Source organism: Gobius niger (assembly GCF_951799975.1).
Source record: "Gobius niger genome assembly, chromosome: 16".
Taxonomy (NCBI): domain Eukaryota; kingdom Metazoa; phylum Chordata; class Actinopteri; order Gobiiformes; family Gobiidae; genus Gobius; species Gobius niger.
The window spans coordinates 18,215,147-18,238,572 of record NC_136867.1 but is presented as its reverse complement, the minus strand read 5'-3'; the positions used below and the strand labels follow the sequence as shown (position 1 = coordinate 18,238,572).

The following is a 23,426-nucleotide window of genomic DNA, read 5'->3' as shown; positions in this document are numbered from 1 at the left end:
CTCAAATTTTAGTTATCATGCTCATTTTTTTTTTGCTTCCATTTCCTGTATCCTACATAATTATCACTTTATTGGAAAATAAAAATGGTATTCAACGTTTATGACACTTTATGACCCCACATGCACATTTTCTCCAGTTTGGCTTTACCCAAATCTAAAAACAGACTTAGAAAGAACAGCTTAAAAAAATAGTGACGAAATCGTAGCGATAACGCAACAAAAAAGCAATGAAAAAAGCGTCATGAACATGACAAAATAGAGACAAAGATGTAACCAAACAGTGACAAAAAAGTGACACAAAAATGTGGCAAAAACATGACAAGTAAAACATTTTCTCCAGTTTGTCTTTACCCAAATCTAAATGCTATATACTAAAAAACGACAAAACGAGACATAAATGAAAAGAGCGACAAAAGCTCAACAGAGCAGGCGACACAAAATTGATGAAAAAGCAACAAAACTGTTAGAAAAAAGCAAAAAAGTGACGACCACGTGAGGGAAAATCTTATATCGGTTTTCCTAATCCTAGCTTTCAAATGAGCCGTTCTCTGGCTTTAGGCTGTTAGCTCCAGCCGAGAAGCTTTTAGATTTGGGTAAAGCCGAACTGGAGAATAACTTGAACAATAACTTCCAAAATAGTTGGCGACACCACTGCAGACGAAACCTAATTAGTGGATTGTCTTACGGGATTTAAAAAGTGAATCAATCCAGTCCCCCTCTCAGCATCAGTGCGGGACGTGCAGACAGCTCAGTTTGTTGCTTAGAGGTGCAATACAAGAGTTTGATATCCACTTTTAAACAAAAACCCCTCCAGGGATTTCACTACAACAGACCTAATCAAACTGGAGAAGTCCCTTTTTCTTGTTTGTTTCCGTGAGAAGTATTCGACTGTCGAGCAAATCTATAAACATTCACTCAAGATTAGAGCCAAGTGGAGTATTCGCTTATTAAAGTCAAGTCTGGCATGAAACGGTGAAGCCTCTGGGAGTGTGGGGAAAAGTCGTCTGCGTTTCAACGAAATCAAAATTCATGAAGCCCTTTTTATTCTGCGCCGTGTGAGGTTATAATATGGAGATGCCCTAAAGGTTCCTCCCAGCACCCAGACCATCTGCATTAACATGTAAATGTGACATTGGAAATCATTTTTTTCAAGAGTGGTGTATGATTTCAATAATTTTGCCTTTTTTTCCCCTCTTCTTCAAATACTTCAAAGTCACACAAACAAACACAAGAAGCTCGGAAATAGATGTTTTCGAAAGTGCTCGCCCTGATCTCTATATTTATCCTTTAGTTCCTTATCGAGTCTTTTTGAGCATGTGTCAAAAGCAGTAATTGCACTCTTGGCTCTAAAAGCGAGAGGGTTGGGTCCCGCGTGACTTACGAGGAGGCTGGTTTGAGCTCTGAACCTGACAGACTTCGATTTAATACTGCCACCAGGTGAATTCGCATGTGCCCCTAGAGGCAAGAGAGGGAAGGAGACGCACAATAAAAAGTCTCGGTCGGAAATATGTGCTGTGTCTGCGAGGCCCCGGAGGAGAGAGTGATGAATGAACACAAGTGGAGGGGCTGCTCCGTATCTGTGCAGTCGGATAAGTTAATTTTGTGCGACACGTGCATAAATATTGGGCGGCTTTTTGAGCTTGTTAGTATGATAATGTTGTTGACAGATGCGCAGCCTTGTTTCCTGATGCATTGATCTTTGAAATATTGAAGATGAATTATACAAAGATGGCAATAAAAATGTGTCTGCTTGGTTAAACGATACAAATGACCGAAAAGCGATATTAGAGTTTAAATATGAACCTTTTTGCTTTCGTATGTGGTTGATCACAAATCAAAGAGGAAAATAATTAAAACAAGCAAAAGGCATCATTAGCTATTAGTGTGCGGCTGTTATGGATAAAGGTTGGCTGTTTGTGTTGCGTGTTTATTTAATTATTCATGACTAATTATCATGGTGGTTACCTTAAAAATGAAACCATTGTTTGCACATTTGACAAATGAAGGAGCAGAGCCTCTATTGCCTCGTTGTAGCATAATATTTCTCCTGAGAAAGGCATAGGGCATAAATACATTTGACTATATACTATATACAGTATATATATCTTTTCAACCGCTTAACGCCCGCTTTAGCCGAGCACATTTTACCATGTTCAGCTTTCCCCAAATCTAAAAGCTTCTTGACTGGAGAGTTCACAGCCTATATAGCCCTACAGTACTCATTTGAAAGCTAAGACTGTGTTGTCACTTTTTTTGCTGTATTTTTGTCACGTTTTTGTTGCTTTTTTGTCACATTTTGTTGCTTTTTTGTCACGTTTTTGTCCCGTTTTTGCCCCATTTCTGTTGCCTTTTTTGTCACATTTTGTTGCTTTTTTGTCCCATTTTTGTCGCTTTTTTGTCCTATTTTTGTTGCCTTTTTGTCAAGTTTTGCTTTTTTATCACTTTTTATTGATTTTTTTGTCACATTTCTGTTGCCTTTTTTGGCACATTTTTGTTGTTCTTGTCACGTTTTTTTTGTTGCTTTTTCATTCTTATTTTACGTCTAATTTTCATCACTATTTTGGTGCTTATTTTCAAAAATCCTTGAGAAGAATCCAGAGAAAATGTGCTCGTGCAGGTGGGAGTTACAGCCTCTCTTAAAGCACTGCTCGTCGTACGTGAGCATGAAAGGTGCTCTATAAATAAAGTGAGATTCGAGTTGACAAAGTTGATTCAGAAAAAGGAACTGACTTGGACATGTAGCAATCAAAACGGATAAGCTGCTGCTGTAGAAGATCTCTGAGAAAAACCTGTCCATATTTTCATAGAAGCATGATGGTTTTATCCCTGTTATAGAGACTGCCGAGTATCAGCACCAGCTCAAGTTGTGACAGCCCTTAGTTTGTCTAGTCTGTAGAAGCGGCGTACAGTCAACAATTTCTCCCACTACATGTCACTGTCGCCTCTGAGTTCCCGCCGTTGTCTCTGCCTTGTTAACATCTGCGCGCTGTGTCTGCTGCTGCCGTGGAAGTGTGAAGATGCCCATATAGACGTACGCAGAAGTGGCAGCTGCCATCCTTCAGCGGCGACACCGACTCACCGCCTTCACCTGTTGACTCGAATCTACCCGACCGACCGTGAACGAACCCGCTGACACCCTGACGTCACGCGCCGTTGTTGACATTTGAGCATTTTATATAAGTTCATCACCCGCTCTGCCCTCTATGCCCTTCTTAACCCGCCGCATGTATCCTTTGAAAGGGGGGAGGGGGGCGCTTCTGCTGATGCTGATGCCGTCTGATCCTTTGGCTCTGCACAGCCAAAACAAACACTCTAGTAGATACAATTACTTCAAATCAGTATATTGACTGATGATATTGGGGGAAGCTTTTTTTTTTTCTTATGTCATGTTCGCCTCCCACCTGCCAATGGCATAACGTGGTGCTTCTCTGTGCTTTGAAATCCCAGATGCCGTTACTGGACTCATAATTTCACTGCTCAAATTGCCACTCCCACAAATTGTACCTTGCTAATAAGATGGCCGATTTGGTTTTTAGACTTTCTTCACTTCCCCTTGTACCGAGGATGAGTGAGTCCAGGTGTTTTATGTGAACAGAAATTTGTCCTGAATTGCACAGATGAGCAATGAAGCAATGAAATTTCAGCGCTGTGTTTTAAAAACTAAAAGATAATATTGTTACAGGTTCACTGCAAAAAGTAGTCTTTAACGAGAGAGGAAGCGCCAGATCGTGTCAAAAGACCAGATTTATTAACACAATAGCATACAGTAGTTCACAGTTCTGAGTGCACAAATGCACCGTATTTCTCATATCTCTTATGGCTGCTACCAATGCCATCCTTGCTCATATCTAATCATATAGTAAAGGTACAAAGTGTTATACAGCTATATCATCTTATCGAAGTAGTTCATGATATATGGCCTTATTTTCTTAGCTTACAAGAAAACAAAGTGAAACATAAGTAAACTAAATGAAAAGTAAGTCTCCGATCTCTATCATAAATAAGCAAAGTTTATTTACCCTGATAACTAATTTCAAGAAAATCTGTCCATATGGCAAGTTGCTCTCAAAATTGGATAAAAAAAAAAACTTTTAATAAGATTGTTGATGTTGAATATAAGTGTAAAAAAACTTTCCTCATGGTCAGATTTCTTAAAGTTGCTCAAGTGATGGACAAATGCACATATTTCAAGAAAAATTAACTCATACTTTCTAGATTATTTTTTGTGTTTAAAAAGCAATAATAAATCCGAACTTTATAAATGAACTAAAATCATCCTGTTCATTGTATGTACTGTGTTCAAATCCCTTTCTTGCTGTGCATAACTTTGCAGCGGCCTCATCTGCTCAGTGATTAGGGGCTGAGGGGGGACGGCTGCGATGCCATTGGCTGCACTCGTCTCACTGAGGGGGGAGCAGCCAGTCACCTGCTGCAGCCCTTTAGAGTTGTCTGTGGACGTCCCTCTGCGCTCAAACTCACTAATGTACAAACAGCATTATCGGCGAGAAAAAGAAGAAAAAAAAACCTTCACAAATGCCACAGGCCGCTTCGGGCTGAGAGGTTTTGTGCAAGACGAGATCATTTGTGAAGGGAGGACGAGATGGCACTTCCTCTTGAATTAACAGGTTTTTAGGGGGAGTTCATGAATCGGGAGAGTTTCTTTTAGTCATAGTTTTGGTTCATTGTAAACCTAACAGGATAAGATGTTTTGGCTGTAGCTGATTTTCACATAGATTTGAAACTTTCTGTGTTGAAGCACTTTCAAGACCAGACTGCCATTCATTAGTTAATACTAAATCAAATACAAGTGCTAGCAATTGATTGCCTTTGTGCCATAATGTACTTTTATGTTCTAAATGTTCAATTACAAAAATGACATATTTAAAGTTTCAAAAATCAAGATGAGAATAATAGAAAAATAGCAGCTTTATTATTGACTATTGAACAACGTGTTCAGTGTCAGGTTTAGGTTTGGGTGATTGGCTGTCATTGAGTTAAAATGTAGAGATTTGTCAATGCAGGTTTTGGGGGGTGACAGCAGCATTCAGTGCCAGTGTGAATGAGTCATGTTGTGGGGGCGGGGCTAAAGGGATTGTATCAGGAGGTGAGGTAATGCTTCAGTCCGGGATGATGTCATTGCGATAGACAAAACCACTCTCTCACCCCCGACTGAGCCGCTACCTGTGTCGGCGTCAGTGAAATGTGACTGATGGCAGCGCAGTGACTAATGATCTGACTCCAGGCTGAGAGCGACGTGACAGCCCCATAAGTCTCTCGGTGTTGCAGGGAAATGCGCAAGGACCACACGAACCCATGGATGTGGCAGGAAGTCGATGCTCCTTCAGCTCAGAGCTTTTCATTTTGATTGTTTTATTCCCATAAGAACACGTGTTCAAGCGCCGGGTAATTACAGTTAACATGGATTCACCGGTATTTACAGGGAAACGGTGCATGTCATCGATCAGTCCATCAATCTGTCACAAGCAACATTCTGCATTGATAAAGATGTATTCATAGTAAAATTATTAAAAATCACCACGATTTCCAGATAACTTTTTTAGATTTTATTGTGGAATTAGGGCCAAAAGATCTTATCATAATTTTCTAGTTTAAATCACAATTTTTGACTTTCTCTCAATTGACTCTGTGCATAACTTCATACAACGGCACCCAAGAAGTGACTTCCTGTTTCGATTCAGCACGCCAGAACAAAAGCACACAGCTCGTCTCATTTAATTAGTTCAGCAGGTACTTTCAACATTACAAGAAAATCATTAAATACACACATTTTAAGTGTTTTGTCTGGTAATAGTAAGGCAGAAAGAAAGTTGAACTAATGAGCTGCCGACCTAATGAATAAAATGGTGCTTTTATTTTGGTGTGCTGGATCGAAAGAGGAAGTCACTTCTTGGCCAACATTGTTATGATTTATGTGCATATTGTCTTTAAAAGGAAACTAAAGCCATCTGCTTCTCCTTGGGTTTAGACTTGGGTAAGACCTGTTTTAGTCCGAGTTTCAGACCGTAGTTTTGACATGTTTCACTCATGGTTTAGTCGTGGTTCAGTATAGACAGTTTTCTCTTGGTTTATTTCTGTTTGAGTCCTTGGGTTTAGACCAGGTTTAGTCCTCGTTTTCTGCTGTCCTTGGTTTAGTCCTTCTTAGTTTGGTTCTGGTTTAGACCTTGATTTCAGTCGCTGCTTTAGCCTGGCTTACTTCCAGGTTTAGTCCCTGTTTACTCCAAGTTCAGACCTGGTTTAGACCTAGTTTCCTCCTGGTCTAGTTCTGTATCAGAAATTAACCCCGGTTCTCTGAGACGTGAGTGAGATGTATGTGAGATACCAAAACAATGTTGAAAGAGAACCACAGAATTGCGATAAAATAAGCAATTAAATTTCCATCATCGTATCGCCGATGTGGAATGATAAGAAGGAAGCTTAAAATCGTGACTTATTGTGACGCATATTGATTTATATTGTTTTTAAATTCCTCTTGAGTTTTTAACCAAATTGTCTTCAGTAAAATGATTGCCAGCCCCAGCCCCCTAACACTAAACTCTTACAAAAAACATACACACTCCAACTATATAATTCCTACAAAGACTCTGCTCAACCAGTCGTTTGCTTCTTCATTGATTAATTTATATTTGTAGATTAAATTATTTTATTAATATATATTAATTTGGGTGCTTATGACTGATTAAACTGATTAATGATGGCTTTTTAAAACGACCTACTTAAATGTAAACATCTTGTAACCTTCAGGTCATTGAGTTCATTTAGCCTCTTTTGTACCTCCTTGTCTCTTTGAAGCAGTGCATTGTGGTCTTACAGTCTAGCGGGCGGTGACGAGTGACGCTGTTTGACAGAATCAGTGGAGCTTCGGCATCAACATTTACTCACCACCGCGGTCCCAGAGTCCCAAACCCCCAACACCCCGCTTTAACCACCCCCCACCCCCTTCACTGCTGCCCCAGGGGGCAAACCCAGTCACATGTCATTACTATTAACATCAAATAATCACCCTCTAACAAGTGTAACCAATCTCTACAGTGGAAGATAATAGATGCCTGACTCATAATAACACGGTCTCATCGCAAAACAAACGGGTTTCAAGGGCGAATGAAATCTTAATGATGCCATGTCTACCACAGGGAAAAAAAAAAAAAAAGTGAATGAATCCTGGAGTGAAAGTGGACATTTTTTAGAAGCAAAAATAAAAGAAAATGCATGAATGAATGTTTGAAATGCACTAATTAGCCTAATAGGCGTTTGCTAATACAAGACGATCTGTTCTGGTACAAAGGGTGCAGATATGGCGTGTTTTGAATAATTGGGGGGAGGAGTAGCTTTGTCCTTGATCTTATATTCGCCCCGCGGTTCATCAAAGCGCAATTTCCTCTGAACCCGGGGTCTCTATACCCGCAACAGCCCGCCACTTAAGACGTGTTTTGTTCTTCTATAGTCTAATTTACTTCCCGCTACCTTACAGAGGGCTATATATAGGCTTTGTTTTTGATTTCTATAGGTTTCGTGGCACAGTTACATACGTGATGTGGAGGAAAACATGTTTTGAAGGAAAGATTTGACACGCGCTATGACTGTAAAGAAAATGCTGTATTGTGGGCGGAAAAAGACGATCTACGGCATTGGTTAAAATGATTTTAGCTCATTTTGAGTATGTAAGAGAAAATAATCTTTCACCGTGTTCAATATCATGATAAAAACATTGATTAAGTTCTCACAAAACAAAAATTTGCTTTTGCCTAGTAACATATTCACCGCCATAGCTTAGAATTCACCAATTATAACTTTTTTGTTTACTTTCTTGAGGCGTTTGTTTTGACGGCTCTTTTTACACTATGGACTTGGCTTCATTTTAAGGTTTCTTTATTCTGTTGGTTGTAAAAGTAGCTTCTGACTCCTTATCCCCACTTTCCTCACTGTCTAAAGACCGTACTTACAGCTTTACCGCTCCGCTCATAGACGGGGCTGTTGTATCATTTACGAGCTGTCAGGGGCGATATCAAAGTGAATCGTCCACTTCAGCCACAAAACCCACTACAGCCTCGTCTCAAAACCGCGCAAACCACTCCTGGCTCATGTGTAATGATTTTTTTTTCGTCTTTTTCTCTCCCCGTGGTTCAATAATTCACCAGACGCTCGATGTGAAGCCTGGACATTGAAGAAAAGGCTGGAAAGGCATTGAAGACGGTTTGAACTCAGCTGACCATCTGAACCTTTTCCAAAATGCTTAGCTACTTTTCTGTGTTTTTTCCCCCTTTTTCTTAAATCTTAACTTGTTGAGGCGTCTGTAGGCCTGAATAAATCTGGGAAAAAATCTGAGAGAAGACTTAACCTCTTAACCCCCGCTTTAACCAAGCACATTTTCTCCAATTCGGCGAAAATAGCAACAAAAGTGAGACGTAAAAGAGGATGAAAGTGCAGCAAAAAAAGCATCAAAAGAGCGAATTTTGCTGCAAAGCGCGCAGCATAACAGGCAACAAAAAAGCAACAAAAATGAGAGAAAAAAAGCGACAAAAACATTGAAAAACAAGCAACAAAAAGTGTCAGAAACGCGTCAAAAACATGACCAAACAGGTGACAAAAAACAGTCAAAAAAGTGTCAAAAAACGTGACAAAATAGGCGACCAAATCATGACAAAAAAGCAACAAAATATGACAAAATATGTGACAAAACAGGTCACAAAAAATAGTCAAAAAAGTGACAAAAAATGATAAAAATGTGACAAAGAGCGACAAAAATGTGTCTACAAAGGCAACAAAAAAGACGCAAAAATGAGTTTTGTAGGTATTAGCTTTCAAATGAGGCGTTGCTCTGGCGTATAGGTTGTATGCTCTCCAGCCGAGAAGCTTTTAGATTTGGGTTAAACTGAACAGGAGAACCTGTGCTCGGTCAAACGGGGGTTAAGAGGTTAAGATGTAAGCTACTGCTACTAAGCTAACAAGGTCAGCAGGCTAATTCGATGAAGACTTTTCTACCACTGAAATTGCGATTATGTTGCTATTAAGTTTTCTATTCCTCTCTTCTCATGCAATGTGATCAATCCTAGCACCATATGTTCTGTTATTACTTCACTCATATCCATCAGCCACCTGTCTTCTCACACGTACTTCTGCTTTCTCAGCTCAACACTCTGAAACAAAACATACTCCATTTCCATGACATTACTCCCAATAGCCCCCCAGTGCCATCATCGCATGACCCTCTACATTACAGAACTCTTAATCTGCTCTCTGCTGTGTTTAATCTGTAGGGAACAACACAGGCGCATGTAGGGACTAGCTGTTGTCAATGGGTCTGGGATTAAGCCATTGAGAGCCTTCATGACTCACTCCCCAAGGTCTACCCCTCCTCCCGCAGCCCCAGCTCATGGTGTGATGGTCAGGCTGGTTTCTCCTCCTCCTCTCCCTCCCCTCGCTCGGTTCATTCGCGGCTAAATTTATCTCAGTCTCGTCTCCGGCCCCTTGTTTCCGTGAGAGATGACATCACCTCTGCCCCTGGCTCTAAATCACTCTCTGACACATAGTTTTATCCACCACAGCCGCTGATCTGTACTTACTTTAAAGTCTAATTAGATAATGTGTGTAGGCCAAGGACAGGTGTAATAAAGCACTCGCCAGGTACTCGCTTAGACCTGTCCAGAGCGAGAGCTGTCCAATAGACCGGACCACCGATGTCATTTTATGGCAATGTCAACAATCTCAATATTGAATGAAGTGCTTGTGTTGCAATATTGTTATTATATTCCACATGACATTTATTGTTGCAGTTGCATATCAGAATACATTTTCCCCCACAGCCTGACAAATAAAACAAGCATGTTATGTTAACTCTAATTAAATCTTGTTTTATGACATCCGCAGTCCTTGTTAGGTTTGAATGGTGCAGGATCTTTTATGCATCTAATAATGTTATGTATTTAATAATTCCTACAACAATTAGACCTAACAACTCCTCTCTCTTGGTACAGCTGCGTTTTTCGGTTTCTGTGTTGTGTTCCACATTGTTTTATTAGATACTTTTGTACATCTTTGCCGTGTTTCAGTGAGGTTCATTTACTGCAAAGAGTCCATAATGGTCCTGAAGAAAGCAGCTTTTTAAAAGTAAACAAACAGCTAGCTTATGTGCTAAAGACATACACATTTCTAAAACACTGAAGAGGCACCAAGAGCCCCCCACACCTGCAGCACAGTGGAGGCGTCATAAGAGGAGCTACAGGAAACAAGGAATGGAGGAGGTATCCGGGCAAGACTCACAGCTAAGCCACACATGCCTTCTTTCCCCACTGTTCTGGCCAATAGACGTTCACTGGAGAATAAAACCGATGAACTGCTAAGCTCTTCCCAGTAGATGGTGAAAGACTGTTGTGGAGCGGAGGGAGCTGTGCAGGAGGAAGAGGAAGGAGGAGGTGGAGCTGACCAGTGCAGGACACCACGTTCTGAAACAGGGACAAACCCAGGAGGCCCTGTGCTGTTTCAGAGGATCAGAGGAGACTGAAGGCAGCCAGTCAGGTTTCCTCCGGGTGCTACGGTTTCCCCGACCGCCAAAAACATGCGGGTCAGGTTGGCCCACAATGGTGGCGCGACTCAGTCACAGTGGCTCAGGACTAACACCTGAACACTTAGTATAGTGGTATAATCTGCACTTTTCTTAGCGAGCAATTTGTCTTGTATTGGCATTTGGCAGATAATCTAAACATACAGTATTTTTTCTGCCCCCCAATTCTGTTGTATTTTTCCATTGTGTGTTGGCATCTGCTGCATAGATTATAAATGGGATCGATCAGACCCAGAGTCTCATGAAGTTGAACTAAAGGACATAAAGCTACTCTGCTAATACAGTGCGCTTCATCGCTGTTCTGTTGCCAAAAGAGTCTCAACATGCACTGCCAACATCTTAAACGTCATTCTCCCAGTGACTGACATCTCTATAAAAGACAATTATCTGAAACTCCCCTGTGCTGAAGCTGTGCAGGATAAATCGGGCTTATAACTTTTTGCGATGATCTCATCCTGGCTGCCCCCCTGTCGAGAGCCAATAGAGTGAGCAGAGGCTTTACACTCAGTCACACACTTTCCTTGGATCCAGGTTAATTACTTAGGCTCTTGGTTGTGTAATGGTCCGTGGATTGAGTCCAAGTGTCTGACGCGTGTCGATCTATGTTTCTGTGTCTGCGCTCCAGGCATTTTGTAAATTGGAAAGGATATTTAAGGAAGTTTTAACTAATTCAGCAGATTGTGCATTTCACTCAATGAAAGGCGTTTGTTTGTGAGGCTGATCTGCTCACCTGCCTAGTTACAGTCAGTAGTTCCAATTTCACTGCTGACTTCAATGAGTAAAGCACAAATTGAGAATGATTTTTAGGGAAACTCAGATACCGATGTTGCAATGTTGACATGTTAGTTAATGATCAGTTTAAGTTTATATCAATGTAACCTACTGCCTTTGTTGAATGTTTTTTTTATTTGTGTTTGTTAAATGGGCAGGGGATGCATTTTTACACTGGGGTCATCTTTATACCCTCCTTGCAAAGAATGGCAACTGGACCATGTTATGTTCCGGACCTTTGCTTGCCAAATGTTTCTTCAAATTGGACCTCAGTGGACCCCTTTAGTAGAGCACTGGGATTAGCACATGCTGTCATGTTGCAAGACTCTTCATCCACATCGTCTTCTTCAGCCATGTTATACTTTTGCAACAGTAAGGACAAAGTGTAATAAGCTACATTGTCTTTGTGTGTGCAGGTATTTGGCAATAAGATGATGATCCCGTCTCTGGATGGGGCCCTGTTTCAGTGGAACCGGGACCGAGAGCTGATGGAGGCCGTGCCCTTCAGTGTGGAGTCGCTGCTGGAGTCGTCCTACCGCATCGGCGACGACACGGTGCTGGTCGGGGGCAAGTCTCTCACCACCTACGGGCTCGGGGCGTTCAGTGGGAAGGTACCAGGAAACGATAGTATAATACATCCCATACATCAGCCCGTAAAAGTGTCCGACTAAAGCAAAATAAACCTTTCTTCTGATCTACCGTCAGATCCGGTACATCTGCTCGGCGGTGGGCTGCAGTCGTTGGGACCAGGAGGAGCGGGAGGCGGAAGACGTCCTGCTGCTGCAGAGGACCCAGAAGACTGTGAGAGCCATCAGGCCTCGATCCGGGACGGAGAAGTGAGTTTTATTCAATCACTCTGTCACAGCCCATCACTCACAGCAGGAGAGACTATTGACTTTGTGCTGCGGTCGTAAAGTGACTGCCATTACCAGTAAACGTCTGGGCTTTATTAATGTCTGCACTGTCTCCGGGTCAGATTTTGCAGTCATGATTATTGTGAGAGTACAGATTATTATAGTACATTCTTAGTTTAGTTTATGTGTTAATAAGTATTTGACTGAAGTAAATGTGTACATGCATTTAATACTGATTCATCTTGACGTTTCCAGGTGGAACTTCAGTGTGGGCAACTTTGAGCTGAAGCTGGTCCCCGAGGCTCAGTCAGGGATGAACTTTCTCGAGGGAGAAATGGCCAACGGTGAAACGTGGAAAGAGTCTCCAAAGTTTATCACAGACAAGCCAAATGACACGGAGCAGGGTGAGGGGTCGAACCACAACCTGGACCTGGTCATCAAAGTGTCTGTTCCCCATTCCAAAGTGATGGCCTTCAGCACAGAGCCGGGCGGACAGCTGGTCTGGGAGCGGCAGGTGAGAGACTCAGAGAAAAGTGACAGGAAATGATCAAAAGTAAATAAATTAAAATGGAAGTAATCTAGGTCTAAAAGTGTACAATGGTTTGTAAGAGCTAGAAACACCCACTCTGTCGATGTTTGAGAACAGGCACAGTATCTTGAATCTCTTAACCCCCACCTGAACAGAACACATTTTCTCCAGTTTGGCGTTATCCAAATCTAAAAGCTTCTTGAACAAAGCGTCAAAACAGTGACAAAAATGAGGATGAAGATGCAACAAAAAAGTGAAAACACGTGCCAGAAAAGCAACAATAACACAATTAAAAAGTGACAAAAAACTAGACCAAAACGCGCTATTTAAAGTGTCAAAAAATGATGAAGAAAGCCGCAAAAACAACACAAAAAATACTGTGACCTTGTGGATTTGGATATAGCTGAATTGGAGAAAATGTGCTCGGTTAAGGCGGGTGTTAAGAGGTTAAAGATGCCTCAACAAACCACACCAATAGGCAACTTCATAAAGTGAACTGTGCAGTGCCTCTCATGATACTTGATGATGGGGAGAGAAGTCTACGGTGGGATGTAAGGAACTTCTAACATTGATTTTGTTTTGTTGCAGTTCTGCACCCCTATCGCCTCGGCCTGGCTCGTGGGTGGGGGTAAAGTCACACCCATCAATCTATTCGATGACACCAGCTACAGCAGGCGCACAGAGAAGGAAGAGGACGAGGATGAAGATGGCAATAGTGAAGACGCAGAGTCCAGTGTTTACCTTGGGATGTTCCAAGGACAGTACTACCTCCAATCCTCAGTGAGGATCACAGAAAAGTTCCCGTCCAAAGCCATAACATCAGAGAAAGATATGGTCCCCCTTCCGACTGTCAAATGGAAGCCGCTTGTCCGTAAGTGCTTGATTGCTGTGATGTGCCACCGTTTTATTGATCTTGTCTCTAAGCCAGAGCTCCGTTTCATCTTGTCCTTGACACAGATTCTCCGTCGCGGACACCTGCGCTTGTCGGCTCCGATGAGTTTGACAAGTGTCTGACCAATGATAAGTTTTCGCACGACGAATACAGCAACGGGGCGCTGTCCATCCTGCAGTATCCATATGGTAAGAGTCCCATACGCTCCCTTAGAAACTCTTAACTTTGAGAAAACTGAAACGTGACACTACACACTGCTGCATATACACAATACAATACACAGCTTCAGAAATGGCATTTATCGACAGACTTATGCCTGAACAATATACACTCTTTTCTAGATCTAGGTTTGCATGGAGGCTTTTTTGTGTGGAGTTTTCATCTTCTTCCTAATACAGTAAAAGTTCAATAAAATAAATGTTTTCCCCCTCTCTTCCTTAATCAGACAACGGCTACTACTTCCCGTACAGCAAGCGCTACCGGGAGAAACGGCAGACAGCTGTGAGCCTGATCGAGGGGAACGGGGCAGGTCCAGAGTCGCGGCGCAGGAAGGACCCGGTGCTGCTGCTGGCCTGGTGGAAGGAGATCATCGGGACAATCATCTTTTGCATCGCTGCCACCACCTACATCGTACGCAAGTTCTTCCACCCCCCAGCGCCCGTCATCAGTGTCCGGGTAAGACGCCGCTTTCAGATCCAGCGTTACATTTGTTGATCAATACTTTTGTCTCATATTATCCAGTGTTTGTCTACATAATATTGTTTCATAACTAAACCTAAAAAAACATGAACTGATAAATGATGATCTATGCCTTTCTAGATCTGTAGTAGTAAAATCATTAGAAGCTTATATACAATTTGAATTGGGCAAAAAGTTTGACTTCTTTTAATCATCTACAGTGTCCACTTTGTCTTAATATCTTTTCACTGAATGTCCAAAATAAATAACTTTACTTCAACCATTCTGCAACATTAAAATGATGTAAAGGAGAAAAATGTGTAAGAAACATAAAACATAAAAACATTATCATTAAATTACTGTAGAAAAATAATATCTCATCATTTAAGTACATTTTTATTCCACAAAACGTACTATAAAAACATTCAATGACAAGATTAAAGTTTCTCAAAGTCATCTTCTTTCCTGTGTGTCCCCAAAGCAACGCAAAGAGTCGGAGACCCAGTGCCAGACGGACTCCAAGTTCGACCTTGAGGTGGTGGAGACCAAAGAGACTATCGCCGTGGAGACGAGATCCAGCGAATACGTGTCGAGGTACATCATTAAGAACAGGTGTAAAGGATAGTGACTCAGGAGAAAACAGAGGAGCGCCGCAGCCCTGTCTATCTCTCCGCGCCGGGGCGTCCCGCGGGAGTCTCCGGCTTTTAGAGGTGTAAAGCTTCAGAGACTGGGCTGTTACCATGGTGCCCGCTCCTCCTCCTTATTGGTCATGTTCTGGTATCTAACTGATAATGCCAAAAAAACTAGTCTGATTGATCGCAGAGGGCAGTATTAATAGCTTGCATTCGTCTTCCAGAGATTGAGTGTGAAAGACAAAATTCAAGAGAAGGAAGGCATAATATACTTTTTCTACCTCATCTAATTGGCGGTTCTGCAGAAAAAGTAGGTTTCTTGTATTCTTTTCCCAGAGAGTTTCACTTTGTGCCAGTCTCCTTAGACCAACCATAAGCCTTGCCAAGACATCAGACTTTTGGCACATTGTTGGCAGCCGATTGTGCCACTGACTTCTTGCCTCTGAAGGTTATGACATCACACTGACACAACCTATTGGGCCAGGCAGAGATACGTGATGCAAGCCGTAGTAGAAGTGCACGATTGGACAACACTTTTTTTTTTTTTATCAAACAAAAATGCCCTTGCCCCCCTCCCCTCTGCCCGTCCCGTAGCACGGCATCTGCCACGGGGTCGCACCGTCCCTTTACATCACTGTCAGCACATTGTCACATGCTTTTTGTTGCTACGGACATCCTAAATATGATCACTGGACATAATTTATGGGCTGCCACTGCCTGCCACTAGTCCGATCGATGCCATTTGCATTTTTCACGTCCAGGAGCTCAATAAAGTGGCGTTACCTTCCCGAACACCCGGGGAAATCTGATTAAACTGCACTTTTCCCCCTCCTTTCAAACTGTCACTAGATTTTTCTTCTTGCATTTGATCCACCCAGAAATGACAAGCGCCCCGCCCCAGCAGAGGTCCGCCCAGATTTATTTTACAAAATAAAGTTTCCTGGCATAAATCAAGTGGGGTTTTCTTGTCACTGAGAGAAAGTTTTAGCCTCATTAAGATACAGATCGGGAACTAAAGCTGAATCACATGTGTTCCCTTGTTTCTTAATAAGACGCCTCACCCTCCCGTGAAGAGGCTCAGCGGGTTTGCTATCACTCAGTAACACGTTCTTAATTATGTGCAGCTCACATTAAGATAACAGGTGCTCCAGGAGATAACAGTGTACAAATTAGGCTTTCACTTTAGCTTCGTAGGTAGTAGATTTAAAGTGCATTTAACAGGTTACGTGTTTAATTTCATATTGGAGATAGTGTGTGACATGCCGTAACTGTCACTGTTGCCTCTTCGCCATTGGCTTTTAATTCAAGCTGAGCTAGACATTTTGATAATGCTGGAGGCTGGAGTTTTTTTTATTTTATATTTTGTACATTTCTCCTGGTACTTGATTTCTGTTTTGTTATGCCGTTCCGTGTTTCTGTTTTTGCATTAAATATGGAGAGCACTTTGGGGCAGTTTATAAATGTGTTATATAAATAAGCTTGACGTTGACCTTGCCACCATACTGTACCAATGGGCCAAGGGCAATCCTGGTTATAGAACATTAAACTTCTTTTCAACTTTTCTTTACAAAATTGGTGTAAAACTATGATCAATACCACGGGCTTAATATCATCAATGCAAGTAATAATTAGCAAAACATTAAAACCTGACCAAACAAATTGTAAAAGTGATTGGACAGTGATTGTAAGATGGGGCATCAGTAATGTAGTTGATTTGTCAAAAAATGCCAACATCTAGAAACTAGGGTTGAACGATATGGACAAAATTTCATATCTCAATATTTATGCCAGATATCTTGATACAATACGATGTAACTATGGGTTAGGTGAAAACCAAGCATTTTTCTGAAAAATAAAATCATAATACAAAAGAGTGTACTTTTATTGATGAAAATCTATATCGTTTATATATTGCATTTTTGATTTAATATTTTTAATGTTCATATCTCGATATCCATACGATAACGATGTATTTTGCTATTGCAATATTGATATCTTGAATGTTCACATCTCGATATCGATACGATGACAATCTATCTTTCAGCCCTACTAGAAACGTCCTTCAAAACAAGTATGAAAACACTTCATTTATGTATAGTCTGTCTTTGTACTCATACCAATTAATTTTATATCTCAATAAACACATGTTGTAGGATACAAATACAATACAAAGATTCAATGGATACAAAACTGTACTGTGTTCATTGAGTTACAGGTCTCTCTATGTGTCCAAATCCATCCCTTTTTTGACTAAGATTTCATGTTGCTGATAATGTTCAAATTGCAAATTCGCTCTTTCACGGTGAGGCCCCCATTGAGAACAACCACTTAATTCAGTCCTTTGTAGTACCACTCCCGGAGACTGCAAGATGAATGGACCTTTCCGTGCGACTTTTACTGCCCCACTTTCTGCTGGTCACTTTTCGAAATCTAACTCCCAGGACACAACCGGGCAGTTCTCCCCAATTGTTCTCAACCCACTTCTGCGCAATTTAGCCAAACTTTCCCTTCGTCGTAACACTTTCTCTCGGCACCTCTTTGACATTGAGAGTAGCTCCATTTGTCTTCGGGCCTTAATGAACTGTCTCTCTCTCCGTAGGTATCTGACAGATTTCGAGCCGGTGCAGTGTCTGGGCCGTGGGGGGTTTGGCGTTGTGTTTGAAGCTCGCAACAAGGTGGACGACTGCAACTACGCTATCAAAAGAATCCGCTTGCCCAGCAGGTAAAAAGCCCCACGGTCTATCTCAGCATGCGGATATAGCTCAAGGCGTTTACATCTCCTATTGTATCTTGTTAAAAGCCGCTAATAGGAGTTACGCAACAGCTAAATTACTCGACTAAACATGAATGCTAAAGAGATGCCAGTGGTGTGTGTATATTTATTGTGACAAGCATGAAAAATTATCACTCAGGCTCCGCTGTGGTAGATCCGCACACAGTTTCATCTCGCCCCAGTTGTTGGCGGGTGACTCACGCAGAGCTGGAGAAAATAGGCATTTAATTACTCTTCAGTGAGCCTTTGGTGTGTACAGACATCTCCTAATTGAATGCTATCGCTTTGTGAAAGTAATGTAGCAAACTTATTCATTTCTTTCTTTATATCGAGTAGTCAAAACAGTAGAATGAAAAAAAAATGAATATGGTTGACTAGGAGTTGCTAATTTGAATATGGGAGATACGTGTTTCATTTGCAATATCACTGGTCATGAATGTGGCTGAAATGGAAGAAAAAAGTACACATGATTGGCTAAATATCTGCAATAAACCAGATTAGAGTCAAGTGAGTTAACCCCTGTACCTGCCTGCACTGTGCTGTATCATGTAACATGCAGTTTGGCGTGTCATGATGAACTTGTATTTTGGCCGCTGTAGGGAGCAGGCCCGTGAGAAGGTGATGCGTGAGGTGAAGGCCCTGGCTAAGCTGGAGCACCCCGGGATCATCCGCTACTTCAACGCCTGGCAGGAGAGTCCCCCCGAGGGCTGGCAGGAGGAGATGGACCAGCGCTGGCTCCAGGACCAGAGGTGAGGCCCGTTACACCTGTAATCCTCTGGGGCTGACGGGGGGAGCACTGCTCTCACCGGGAAAAAAGAGCTGAGTCTGTGGTGAAGACTAGATGAATCCTCTGCTCTGCTGGAATATAAATATACAACATGTATCTTATCATTGTGCTGTGAACTTTTAGTGCACCTGCCATAGATTTCATTAAAGTAAACTCTTAAAGCCGCTCTATGTAACAAGGCTTTATACCAACTGAAAGGTTAAATACTGCGGCAAATTCTTTTTATACAAATTCACATATGATGATTATTCCTGCTTTCTTTTTTTAACATTCTTATTGATGAAACTTTAAAAGAAGCCTGAATAAATCTATTTACTTGACATAATCCATCTTTGTCTCTTCCCAGTGCCACTGATTGGCCCATGAGCTTCGTTGACCACATGGAGGCGCTGTCGGTCAAGGTGCCCGTGTCCAGTTCAGTGACCCCGGCCTATGGTCCCGGCGGAGATGGATTGGAGGTGTCAGTGTTGTCCAGCAGCACCGGAGGGGGGGGCGTGGAGTTCAGGCTCGGGGGCGGCGGGTTCGGGACAGACGAGAGCGACCTGTCCTGCCACCCGCTGCTGGGACAGGACAGCCTGATGTCTGAGCGGGACAGTCAGGCCGACCCCGACGCCTCGGACACGCCGCACTCCTTTGAGCTGTGCCCGCCGCGCGGCCCCAGCGACTGCACCTCCTCCTCCTTCGACATCGTGTTCGAGGATTCGGGCTGCGATCGCGACGCCGACGCCGAGACAGACTCTTGCTCTGCCTCCGAAGCCACGAGTCCCGCCCCCACAACCAAAAACACCACCACTTCATCGAACACGAGAAAACGGGACGCACCGCCATCGTCATCCTCTCCGCCCCGCCCCACCTCGCTCACTCTGGCCCTGCCCCCAAACCCTCCACCGCAACGCACACAGCCCTCGCCAAAGGTACGTGTGCCATACTATTTAAGTGGCTTTTTACTTTGAAGTCTAAATAGTTAAAGTTATACATGTGTCTTAAATGTATATCTGACACATTGAGAAGGAATACCAAGTTAAATCTGTTTTTATAAATTGCCCACAGTGAAAGATTATGAGGAAGAAAAGTTCAGTATCCACAATCAAGATGCGTTTATTTCCCATTCATAAATGTTGTAATTCCAAGTGCTCTACAGAAAGAAAGAAAAGAGTTTATCTGAAAATGTGTCATGTAGTTTATCCATAATATTTGATAGTATTTCCATTGTTGTCCCCTAGGTGTACCTGTACATCCAAATGCAGCTCTGTCGGAAGGAGAACTTGAAGGACTGGATGTCCCAGCGCTGCCTCCCGGACCAGAGAGAGCACAACCAGTGTCTGGACATCTTCCTCCAAATCGCTGAGGCCGTGGACTTCCTGCACAGCAAAGGGCTAATGCACAGGGACCTGAAGGTGAGCCCCGCGCAGACACATTTAGACAGACAGGGGGCAGCGTGGAGCCATAAAACCAACCATGAATCATCTTTAGTATCTCCCGCCGTGTGCTTGAAGCCAACTTTAATGCTGACCCTAGAGCTTAATGTATGTTTGATTTATGTTTGCGCTATCAAATATCAGCACAATTATAAAACTACATATGTCGAACATAAGACCGGGGCAGGAGGATTTACGTCTTCAACTGCAATAAAGATTATGGTCATAGTCTAGGCAGGCAGGGAAGGTCTGACATCAGGAAGTAGTTTTTTAATCATTGTCAGAAAGAGTTGTTAGGTTGTTAGGCCTGGGCTTTAGAGTCAGTGGTACTGGAGCAGGGTTTTCTTAGGGATAGGTTCATCCGCGGGACAGTTCATGTTTTTGGGTAGAAACAGAGGCCAGGCTGAGGCGGGTTGCAGTTCTTGGGTTAATCTTTCTCTGTCCTCCAGCCATCCAACATTTTCTTCACCATGGACGACGTGGTGAAGGTGGGGGACTTCGGTTTGGTGACTGCCACGGACCAGGAGGAGGACGAGGATGAGTCCAGTGCCTTGACCCCCGCCCCGCTCCTGACGCGCCACACGGGACAAGTCGGCACCAAGCTGTACATGAGCCCCGAGCAGGTCAGTCCAACCATAACCCATGTCATTACAGTCGATGAAAGTTAAGATGTAGTGCTGATTGGGATTCACAAACAAGCATTAACTCATTGTAATGCATCCGCAGCTCTCTGGAAACTCGTACTCTCACAAAGTGGACATCTACTCTCTGGGCCTGATCCTATTCGAGCTGCTGTTCCCGTTCAGGACGCAGATGGAGAGAGTCCAGGTGAGTCACCGCGGCAACGCATGACCTCACCCCCATTCATTCACTGTCATTCATGACAATCTACTGAAGAGCTTGGTCTGAATAAGCTTTTTGTACAGCTTTTTTTCACTTTTTATGAAGGCGACAAAGCTGAAATGCAGGGAAATCAATCAGCTGTTGACACGTCTCATACTGTTGTACTTTTCGTTTTACTGTTTGCCAATGACTTACTTTCAGCTGGGACTTGATCACTTTTATTGCAGTGAAAGGCAGACGCATTACTACAGAGACAGCCCATTTGCTCATCCCTTAAGCTAAAATTGTATTAAAGCAACTTAATACATTTCTTGGCAGGTCACAGAATTATTACCTCATTATGTGCTTGAGGAGTATTATCTGCTCTAATTTGTTTAAACTATACTATAATAGCGATGATAGAAAAATACAATTTATTTTGATACCACTGTGACTATGTTAATTATCCAATTATGTGTGCGCAGTCTGTTGAGGGCATCTTAATACACTATTGTCATTTAAATAATCTCTTCCATCTTGAATAATAGTGTTTCAAAGGTGCAGGGGAAATCTATTTCGTCGGTGAATCTTTTGTCTGGTGAACAAAGCCCTGATTAGCGGCTCCGGTGTTTACTACTTCTTCTTCTCTCCAGACGCTGACTGAGGTGAGAGCTCTGCGCTTCCCTGAGGTCTTCTCCAAAAACAACGTCCAGGAGGTGAGCGGCTCTCTACTGTGATCTAGTGGACACCGTGCATAACTGCACGTGAAAGAAATCGTTCATTGAAAGTTGCCAATTTTTGATGCTGTGGCTACAAAACAAAACAAACAAAAAAATTCTTGCATGACCAATACAAAGTTGTTGTTTTTTGTCCATTAATAGAATATTTGTGTTTTTGGAGAATAGCAACTGAAAAAACACGTCTCTGTTCAAAAATAAAAGTGAACTTAATGAAGTTATTAAACATGTAACAATGCAGAGGATATTCTCGTGATATTTCACAATCAGAAATAGCTGTGTTTTATAACTCGTTACCAACTGAATAGTTTAAAAAGTTGCTAAAAAGACTAAGACCGAGACTTTTGTGTCTTTGTCATAATTGAATCAAACACAGTTAATCTTCTATTGAAGCGATAAATTGAGCTGTATGTGCTGAATGCATCAGTGCGTGGTGCGTCTGGTTAGTTGCATTTGAGTGTTTACTTGTTTGTTGTCTTAATGGGATTAACATAATCCTGAAGCATAATCAGGATTCCCTCTGGAAATGCCCGGATCCCACTCACTCGCTGCGGGCTCAGCTATTTATAGATCCTCCCCCTCCTCTCGGTGTCATGTGTGCCACAGGTCTTACTGTCGTAGAACCATCTGGATTAATATTATGGATTATCGCATTTACTTATCTGTAACTATCAAAGCACTGAGAGTATATTACTGGTTATAGCTGCTGCAAAAAATATCTTGCAAGCGCCAATACTATCCAAGTTCACTGTATTTTTAAGTATGGTATAAAGTTTAATGAAAGATACGACAGATTAAAGCCCCTTTAGAGACTCAACCTCTTCACCTGTGCTTTCCTGACCCACTTCCGTCTTTGTTTTGCCTCCGCAGCTCAACATGGTGCGCAGCATGCTGTCCCCGAGCCCCAGTGAGCGCCCCGAGGCCGTGGACATCACCGGGACGCCCCTGTTCCAGGAGCTGGAGCTGGAGCTGACGTGTCGCCTGGCCGTCAGACAGCGCTCCCGCACCTACAGCGCCTCCTCAATGGGACGGCCCACACGACAAATCTCCGCCTCCTCCTAATCAATACATGACCCATTATTCTCCTTATGGAACGGCATCACCACAAAAATATCCACTCCCCGAGGACGACACAGCAGTGACCCCAGCTTTTTGTTTGTTTGAATGACATTACCAATTTTATTACGAGACGGCCATTGAAAAATCGCCACCGGACTTGGCCCGTGCGTCTTATTCCTCGAGGATATTTCAAGAGGCGAGCAGATGGGCTGTGTTGACTGCAGCTCCTCGATACAATAAACAAGCGTGATCAATGAAAACAACGTTATTAATGCCGAATACCTCCAAACCATTCAATCATTTTGTAACTGAATTTCCTCATTGGCAAAAACGGAGAAGGTAAAGTTCGTCTCTTCTTGTGGACGCCGTGGGACCTACAAATGAAGACAATCTACTTTTGAATTGCTGTGACAAGTATACAACATAATGCCTTAAGCCTCAGAAAATCATGACAAACCTAAACTTAAATCCAGTTTAATAGAAAAAAAGATTTAAAAAGCACAGTTTTTTCTAAATTCATACAAACATTTCAGTAGGTTTTATAAGCTGAAAACTATTGCAAACTCCTCATTTACTGTATATCTTCAATATACCATATACCAGGGGTAGGCAATGTAAAAAGAAATCCTATCCTATGTCCCACTCGATTGATTTTGAGGAATATGCCAACAGAAAGTATACTAAAATACTACGGGAATTTATCAATTCCTTTGGGGGAAAAAAATATGGGAAAAGACCCATGTTATGTTAATTATCTGATGAACACCCGTATTAGAGTAGTGCATGAGTGTGGATAGACTCTCATCTTTTGACTAGGAACTGGCCTACCCCTGCCATATACATGACAACACCGGAAGAGACCGTACTTCACCTTCTCTATAGACTATTGTATCTG

General features: G+C 42.4%; 1 protein-coding gene across 1 annotated transcript in view; it reads left to right on the top strand.

Moving 5' to 3' along the window:
- eif2ak3 (eukaryotic translation initiation factor 2-alpha kinase 3) overlaps positions 1-23,149 on the top strand; it is a 39,894-nt gene extending 16,745 nt beyond the window's left edge. Inside the window, exons 3-17 of the mRNA XM_079573261.1 lie at positions 11,767-11,961; positions 12,056-12,186; positions 12,460-12,718; positions 13,322-13,604; positions 13,691-13,813; positions 14,071-14,300; positions 14,785-14,897; positions 17,535-17,657; positions 18,308-18,457; positions 18,842-19,409; positions 19,719-19,892; positions 20,363-20,536; positions 20,640-20,741; positions 21,389-21,451; positions 22,343-23,149. Coding sequence (XP_079429387.1) covers positions 11,767-11,961; positions 12,056-12,186; positions 12,460-12,718; positions 13,322-13,604; positions 13,691-13,813; positions 14,071-14,300; positions 14,785-14,897; positions 17,535-17,657; positions 18,308-18,457; positions 18,842-19,409; positions 19,719-19,892; positions 20,363-20,536; positions 20,640-20,741; positions 21,389-21,451; positions 22,343-22,534 — 2,880 coding nt within the window. The 3' untranslated portion in view covers positions 22,535-23,149. The remainder of the gene's footprint in view (positions 1-11,766; positions 11,962-12,055; positions 12,187-12,459; positions 12,719-13,321; positions 13,605-13,690; positions 13,814-14,070; positions 14,301-14,784; positions 14,898-17,534; positions 17,658-18,307; positions 18,458-18,841; positions 19,410-19,718; positions 19,893-20,362; positions 20,537-20,639; positions 20,742-21,388; positions 21,452-22,342) is intronic.
- Positions 23,150-23,426: the final 277 nt, after the last annotated feature.